Source organism: Callithrix jacchus, chromosome 15 (genome assembly GCF_049354715.1).
Source record: "Callithrix jacchus isolate 240 chromosome 15, calJac240_pri, whole genome shotgun sequence".
NCBI lineage: Eukaryota > Metazoa > Chordata > Mammalia > Primates > Cebidae > Callithrix > Callithrix jacchus.
Genome location: NC_133516.1, coordinates 82983832 through 82992257, shown reverse-complemented (window position 1 = coordinate 82992257; position 8426 = coordinate 82983832). Strand labels below are relative to the sequence as shown.

The following is an 8426-nucleotide window of genomic DNA, read 5'->3' as shown; positions in this document are numbered from 1 at the left end:
TTAAGTAGATTTAGGGAGCACTTATTTTTAGAAAAGATACTGAGGGAAACAAGAGCTTCTCTTTCCAAACTCAATGAATACAGTATTTGCTCCCAGGAATTTTGCTTAATTATGAACCCATTTATAATTAGAAATACAAATTTCTAATTTGGAAACATAGATTTTATTCCACTGTATTCATAAATCATATGCATTGCCCCTTCGCTATTGAAATAATTTGAGTGCAATTTGTTCAAGAGTCTGAAACTGTTGCTAGCCGCAGGAGAGGGTAAGGTGAAGTTAGGATGGAATAGAGGGCAAATTTCCAACTCCCAGTATTGATTTAAAAACTCCAGGGCAGTTAGTTCCTCAAACACTGAATTGACATGTACATGTAATTTATAGATAAATTTAATACTTACAGGTTATAAAAACTAAGTGTATTTTAAGAGTAAAGAGTCAATGTTAGATGCACCAAAGAGCTCACATAGGGTACTTCTTTTCAATAGTTTTGTGGATCACAAGTTTATGGGACTGGGAACCAGATTTTAACTTTCCTACTCCAACATTTCTGTGCCTTCTTTACTCCTGTCCCTGAACTTTTGAGTAAGCAGAACTAAGCATCAGTTTCTAGGCATCCTGTGACCACATTTTTTTCTGTCTCAATGAGGAGAGGATGGAGTCAGTCTCCAAAGCTCAGGGCAAAAGACCTAAGCAAGCTACTGCATACCATCTGCCCCCTCATTAGTAACGGCCACTCAACAGCCTCTCTCTACCTGGCCCAGAACTTTGTCTAACTAAGTCTTGACATCAACAACGAATCTGTGGGAAGGGCCAAAGTGGCCACTCCCTTCTGGAGAAAGAGGATGTCAAGAGAAACATACATATGATTACCCATCCCTTTCTAACTCCTGACTCCTAACTATGGGCCTCATTATGTCATCTTCTATGGCAGCTTGTTTTTTCCTGGTAGCTTTCCCTTTATGTCCTTCAGCTCTCCTAAATCTGATGGTGCTGATGAGTGAAATATTCCTACACTTGAGATATGAGTGACCACCCCAATGCTTTTGTTCACTTCCTTTCACGAACTTCTCAGTGATATGGATGTAAAACCTGATCTCTCTTTTCCTCACTACCTTCCTAGAACACATTTCAAAATGACATCGACTGGCTGGGCACGGTGGCTCATGCCTGTAATCCCAGCACTTTGTGAGGCTGAAGTGGGCAGATCACTTGAGGTCAGGAGTTGGAGATCAGCCTGGCCAGTCCCTACTAAAATTGCAAAAATAAACTTGGTGTGGTGGTTCGTGCCTGTAGTATCAGCTACTAGGGAGGCCGAGGCAGGAGAATCACTTGAACCCGGGAGGTAGACGTTGCAGTGAGCAAGAATGTCTCAAAAACAAAACAAGCGAACAAATAAAAACAAAACAACAAAAAAAGGACATCCACCATCACTGCTCTCCTGAAATATGATCCTGAAGAACTGTCTAGTCTTTTCGGAAAGACTTACAAACTAAAAGGGCAACCTTTCCGGATTTTAAATTAAAAGGATCTTGCAGGACACTTAACACAATGTTTAACTCAATCTCAGAACCTACACAAGATAGTAGCAAATCCTAAACAAATGCACTTCAGTGCCAGCAGGAGGCCCATTTCACAAGTAACATCTTCTGTTTTGGCTAATCCAATCCTCCCTGCTGCCCCTAATCATAAATGTGTTTAACTGTTTTACAAATGTTCGTGGAATTAGCCAACCCCACCACCACAGTAAATAAGAGTACCACACATTATCGAATATAAATTTGTTTTTATTGAAGCAGCAGTCACATGACCTTAAATCTAGCCTTTAGATTAGGCCTGACAGAGTAAGCCAGCCCTAAAAAAATGATGTTTCATTTTGCACTAAGAGACATGTTTACATACATCATCCAGTATTGGAAATGAGCAGACTCAAACACAACATATGTTGGTTACCTGGGAGGTACAGCCCCACTGTTTGTGGTGTCCATATATTTTACAGAGACCCCCAAAGACCATTACTAATAGGATGAAAGTTAAAAGAAAATACAGCCACACCAAATCATGAACACAGTAATCAAAGACAGCAGCTTATACACATTTAAAATTTGTCCCTTTCAGAGTTGTTTTCTTTCTTTTCTAAGCAATGTCTCCAAAGCTTCCTCTACATCAAATCCAAAGGTTTCCAAGATGGAAGCTGCACCTTTTGGGGCTACACAATGGAATAAAATCATTGGGAAGAACAAGAAGTGGTATTCATATCTTGTTTTTTATAACAAAGATTCATGTTTCCCTAGTTAGAGGAACAGAAATGGTGATGTGACTATATATTGCAGTGGCAAAATAGGTAGGGCGAAGAAAGAGAATTGGGTACTGAAATAAAGACCACACACTTGTGAATTTTAATTTCATTTCCAGGCTAACCTACTTTTTATTTAATGCAAATTACAGTACCAGTTAACTATTTCCAAACCAAGTCACATAGAACAAAATGTATTTACAAGGGAATGGGGAAAGGGAAAAAAAACATTGAGCATACTTTTCACAAAAAAGTTTATATTTAAAATGAAAAAAAAAATCAGTCACAGAGGCATTCAAGTAGTAATAATGTTATACAGATTTTGCTTTTCCTTTATATCAAGACAGATTTGCACAAGTGTTTGCAATAGTTTGTATACAACCCACAGTCCTTTATATATATATATATATATATAATAAATTTTGTTTTTTAGGTTTGTTTTTAAGATGGAAGTGGTCACGCTAATTGGTATGTGTACAGGCCCAAGTGATCCATCGGCAACACATTTATAAATGCAAATTTTACAGGCAAGCAGATTTCATACATCTATCTGTATCTGCCTGTAGACAGATATAGTAAGGAAAAAAAACTTAAAAATTAACACAAGGAAGTCTACTTTGTCAAGGTAACCCCTTATGTACTGGTTGTCATTTTGCTTTTATTGCGGAGGTGCAAAACGGAGCAACAAACTTGAATAAAACAGCATAAACCTTGTGAAAATAATCCAAACTCCAGGGATTACTTTCGAAGCCTCTCAAAGGTAGATCTCAGTCTGGGACTCTACTGTGCTTCTAGTTGTCTCTTTTAGTTTCAGTGGCTCAGGTTTCTACCAGAAAAGACAGATTTTATTGTAAAGCATACTTTTCTATATAGGGGAGAAACGTGTTTGGCTCTGTGATTAGATGGTCACTAACATGAACAGTAGGAATTAGACACAATTTTGATTGAAAACAAAGAACCACTCCCACCCCACCCCCACAAACTCCTGGGGATCTGGCATTGGCCAAGCTTCCTTTGGAAGATTCCAAAGTTAAATCCTTTAAAAAGGGAAGGGAAAAACAGATGAAATGCCAGTGTCTTTATATCCACAGGGATAGAGAATATAATAGTCCTCTCAGAAACCTTTGCATTGGTGCAGACAAGATGACTAGTTAGGCATATTTTGTTAAAACATAAACCAAAAAGATGTGTCTAAAAATTAAGAGGACTTTAAAAAATGACACAGCATGTCATTAGAAAGGTGCAGTCTTCTGCCTTGCTGGAGTGAACACACGATGTTTTCAAAAATGGTAACCTTTGGTTTGGTAGTTCTTTCTTCTATTCAAGACCTCTTATATGGAGTATTTTGAGGCAAAACACTCTTATTTTTCTTTCAAAGAAGGCCTTCGTGTTGGGCACACAGGAAGAATTAAACTGATTTTTTAAAAAAGAAAATGACATTTCATTAAAGAAGAGTAGAGATGGTGGGAGGGAGGAAATGGGCTAGGAGTTCCCTTGTTAAAACAACAGTCCTCTACTTGCACGGTGGCACGCCATGCAGTTAACTGCTAGTAATTGCACTATAGCATTTAGACCACTGATGTATCAAAACCTGATACTATTAAGAAACTTCTATTTATAAAAAACCAATTACCTCTCACTCTCTCATTTGGGAGGGAAGTAGATAAAAGAGGAGAGAGCATGGAAGGCTCCCGGAATCTGCTGTTTTTAAGACCCATGGTTAGGGCTTGTAGAAGAGACGAGCAAAATCTAATCTATTCGATATCCTCCAGCTCTAGGGCTCCCTGGCACTACACTAAGTCCCTGAATGGACTAAATATGAAATGAAACCAGTCACTGCTACTGAGGAGGAAACAGACATTCAGACCCAAAACAAAGGCAGGGCTTGAACAAAATGAGATAATGAATATGGTTTCCTCTTCCCACTCCTGAGTATGGTATCACTGAAACTTAACTTTGGAAGGGGGAAAGATACTGTTATGAGTGAGTTTTTATTTCAAAGGGAAATAGGGTGGACAGGGAAACATGGATAAAGGAAACCAATTAAAATTTTAAAAAGAACAAATTAAAAAAAAAAACACACACATGGAAGCGAAGGCACTCCAAACTATATAGATACACTATACATTGCTAGAGTTATTGTTACAATAATACAGGCCGGTACCTACTGTACAGAGTTAAAACTATATGGCTTTAAAAAGCTCGTCTACATTTTGTCTGATTATTAAACAGAATCACTGCCCTGAACAGTAACTTTTTGCTCATTAATAACAGTTCCTGGGTCCACATATTTACATACAAAACAATAAAACTTAAATTTAAAAACATAGAAAGAAAATATAATGTACAAGCTTGAATTTGGTGAGGAGCTTTTTATTATTATATACAAAAAGATATTCAGAGACCTGGATCTCACTCGTATAAAAGAGTTCTGTGATCCCACCATGATCCTTGAGAAAGAAAATTCACACATCTCAGCCCACACACACATACACACACGCACACATGCACACACGCACACAATGAAATGAGAGAAAAGTGTGACTTTTCTCTCTTCTTTTACCCCACTTGTGGGGGGCAATCTGTTTCCTAAAATAAGCACAGATTTTTATGGACTCTGGGAAGTGTACCATGTCCAGAGCAGTGTCTGTATTCAAATGCTTGCTGGGCAGTTGGATCTGAATGCAGATCCATTTCTCTATCACAGACCTGCCTTTTCAGATACTTTTAAATTGTCTGAAAATGGTCCATCAAAGCCATTACCCTTAAGGAATTATGCTGCCAAATACTTTGATTTCAGACTTCTTTCTAATTTTAATTAGTTTTCAGAAGCACTTTATAAAACATAAAATTCAATTTGTTTGATTTGGTTTGACTGAGCATGTTTCCTTTCTCATGAACTCTGATATATCCAGAGGTTTGTGAAACCCCTTTAGTGGCCCAAGACATCAGCTAAACAGCGAGTGAAAACCAAGATGGCTCACAGTTGTCTTTCTGGGTACTGGTTCACTTCAGCAGGCAGGACAACTCTCTTGGAGAGTCACACACATGGTTAAGGAGCAGGACAGAGTGCTAGGGCCTGCGGGAGGGCTGCCAACAGACTCCACTTCCGAACCCTCTGGAGGATGAGACCCCTAATGTGACCTAAGGTAGCAATGAGGAGGGTTAGGGGAAGTTACACAGGACCAAGGGCTCAGCTCTGCAGCCCTACAGTTACCAGCTAACCTTGGAAGGCATGTGGGGAAGAAGCGGGTAGGAGAGAAAGGCGGCCATCACTCAAGTGATCTTTAAATGTAAAGTACAACTGATTGTGCCTTAAAGATTCATAGGTCAAGTAATGGCCCATAAGCACCAAGGTGACTAAAGTTCATTTTAGAGTATATAAGGCCCACATAGATGCCAACCTTAAAAGTATAAAACAAACTAGTCATGAAAATCTATTTTCTCACGGCAAACATAATCCTTCAATTCTCCTTGCTTTCCAAGGAATATTGCTTTTTCTTCAAAAAGAGAGACTGATTCTTACACCATTCACTGATACACAAAGAAAACAGACACAAAAACTCTTAACTGGGTGTGGGGAAAACATTCTTCTCATGCTTCAACCAGTCAATTTTGATACTGTAGACAAAAAAAAGGCAGTATTGAATATATGTATATATAACATATATACACACATTTATATAATCAGCTTTCCTATAAAGTCAGCAGGTATAAGTGACTGTTTATCATTTTGATGTGTAGTTCTCAAATTCCTACCATCTGACATGCATCAATAAATAAATGTAAAAAGGATGAGGTTAAAAAACAAATTAAATACAGATTCTAGATTTGGATTTAAAATTAGAACTATGTGTAGAATGTGGCTATTTCTGCAAGCTCGATTTTCAATTAAAAAATATGAAAAATAAACCAGTAGGCAACTGTTACAATTCACATTATTTAACTACAACATCTTCTCAAGTGTATCTTTCCAAGGGAAGTAACTTTAGAAAAAAATCTGGACAAACTTATTCACAGTGGTGAGATGTATCCCTGGCCTGTTCCCTTCTTCTGGGCTCATCAGCCTTTGACCTTAGCAGCTAGCTCGGCCTGCTTAACACCCTGCCATCTCCACCCAGGTCACTAGTATGAAATTCTGCTAAGATTTGCAAAGAACTTTGGTCAGGCAAACAAAAAGCCACCTGCAGAGCACACGTGCCTGAGTCTTGCTGCTTCCCCTCTGGCAGCCTCCTGTTCAAGGCTCTACATCACTATCACTGAGAGCAAAACAAAACCTTAAAACATCTACTAAGAATCTTCCCTGTAGAGTTCCAAACTTTATTGACCTCCCTGGATTACAAATGATACACATTTTTTTTTGTCTGCCACACCTGCCACCAACATGCCAAAGGCAAGTCTATAAACACCCAAAGATATGGATTAATTTTACAAGTGACATTTAAGTCCCTGTGGAGTTATACCTGCTAAGCTCCCAACCAATTTCAAGCTGTGCACTATACCAAAGTCTCGCACTAGACTTTAAAAGAAAAGTTCAAAAAAACAAACCCATCAGCACAGAACGAGGTTTTCTTCTTTTGTGGAAGGGGCATGAGGCAGGAGTCCTGTTTTTAAAGTATACAACAGCAGACTTTTAATAAAAAAAGATTGTCGTGGGAGAGAGATTGTGTGTTCTAGTGCTCCGCTTTCCCCCTCCCCACAACCCCTCCCACCCCCTGGATCTCCCTCAAAGTGAGAATACAATGAAACTGGTTTGTATTTATAGATATTTTACAAGGTTAAATAAGAACAACAATAATAAAAAAATTGAACACTAAAATGAACAGGTTTTTTTTTTTTCTCTTTTTAATATTCTTTCCAAACGTGACCAGTGTTGCTGAGTGACACTCAAGTAACTGGTGGTTTTTCCTGTGCAGCTAGCTGCTCGGGACAGTTCAGGTGGAGTTGGAAGCTGATGCAGAAGCAGCATTATTGGTCTGTCCACGGTCTCCAGTATTAGCATCTGCAAGTCAAAAAGTCCCGAGAGAGAGCATGGGCAACGCTATAACAACAAAAGAGAACAAGTACACTGTTTCAACTGCAGGCTGTGAGCTGTATGGCCTTTGAAGCTGTTATCTGGAATGTTGTTTTAAATACGGCTGATGCTAGGAAATCTGAATTTCTCTCTTACTGGATTTAAGTTCATGCCTCAGCATGGTCCTGGTACAGGGAAGACAGTGCCTTTGAGTAAGTTACAGACTCAGGGAGACAGAGACCATTTCAGCCAAAGCTCTTGCTACAGCTGGGATCAGCAGTATATGAATACTTAGCTGGAGTCTAGCTCACTTGAAAATAAATGAGCAGTGCACCGCTGAGAAAATTTGCTAAAAATTCTGAACCATGTTATAATATACAATCTGCTTATGTGAATAAATGGGTGGAAGAAATGAAAGTAACTTGGGTCAGTGTTGACAGGCAGAACAGGTCCTCTTCATTATTCATAGAGATGGAAGACAACCAGCCAAAAAAAAAGCTATTGCAGTGCCAATTCACTTAGTCAATTCAATAAAGCATCTTGTATCAACAGTTGAACAGATAAAAGAAAATATGGTATATATACACAATGGAGTAATATTTAGCCATAAGAGAGAATGATGGGAGGCTGAGTGGGAGGACTGCTTGAGTCAGAGAGATTGAGGCTGCAGTGAGCCAAGATCACCTGGGTGACACAGTGAGACCCTTTCTCAAAAAAAGAAAAAGGAAAAGAATGAGATTCTGGCTTGAAGATCCAAGATTAGGAGCAGCTCAGGATTGCAGCTCCCAGTGAAAGTGCAGACGGTGAGTGGATGCCACATTTCCAGATGGATTTTTATTGCCCACAGACCAGGAGATTCCCAGGCGGAGAAGCCCCACGGGTCACCAGTGTGGCTGTTTTGACCAGCATCGGTGTTTTGCCAGCGCCCTGGCACGGCGGTTCTCCATACAAAATACACTGATCTGGGTGCCCCTTTTAGCTGGCGATTGGAGCTCCGGGAAGGCAGAGTCGCCCATTCATCTGATTAAAAAGGGGACTGAAACAGGGAGCCAGGTCAGGAGATTCCCGGGCAAAAAGGACCACGAATCCCAGCGCTGCTGTTTCAGCCAGCACAGT

General features: G+C 39.4%; 1 protein-coding gene across 10 annotated transcripts in view; it reads right to left on the bottom strand.

Moving 5' to 3' along the window:
* Positions 1–1766: 1766 nt before the first annotated feature.
* GSK3B (glycogen synthase kinase 3 beta) overlaps positions 1767–8426 on the bottom strand; it is a 221919-nt gene continuing 215259 nt past the window's right edge. For 4 of the 10 annotated variants that reach the window (XM_017965211.4, XM_078352070.1, XM_054246270.2 and 1 more), the window contains one exon: positions 2913–7298. In XM_017965211.4, coding sequence (XP_017820700.1) covers positions 7231–7298 — 68 coding nt within the window. In that variant the 3' untranslated portion in view covers positions 2913–7230. Of the gene's footprint in view, positions 7338–8426 lie in introns of all 10 variants that reach the window. The other 6 variants (XM_017965207.4, XM_017965209.4, XM_078352068.1 and 3 more) reach the window with 5 other exon arrangements.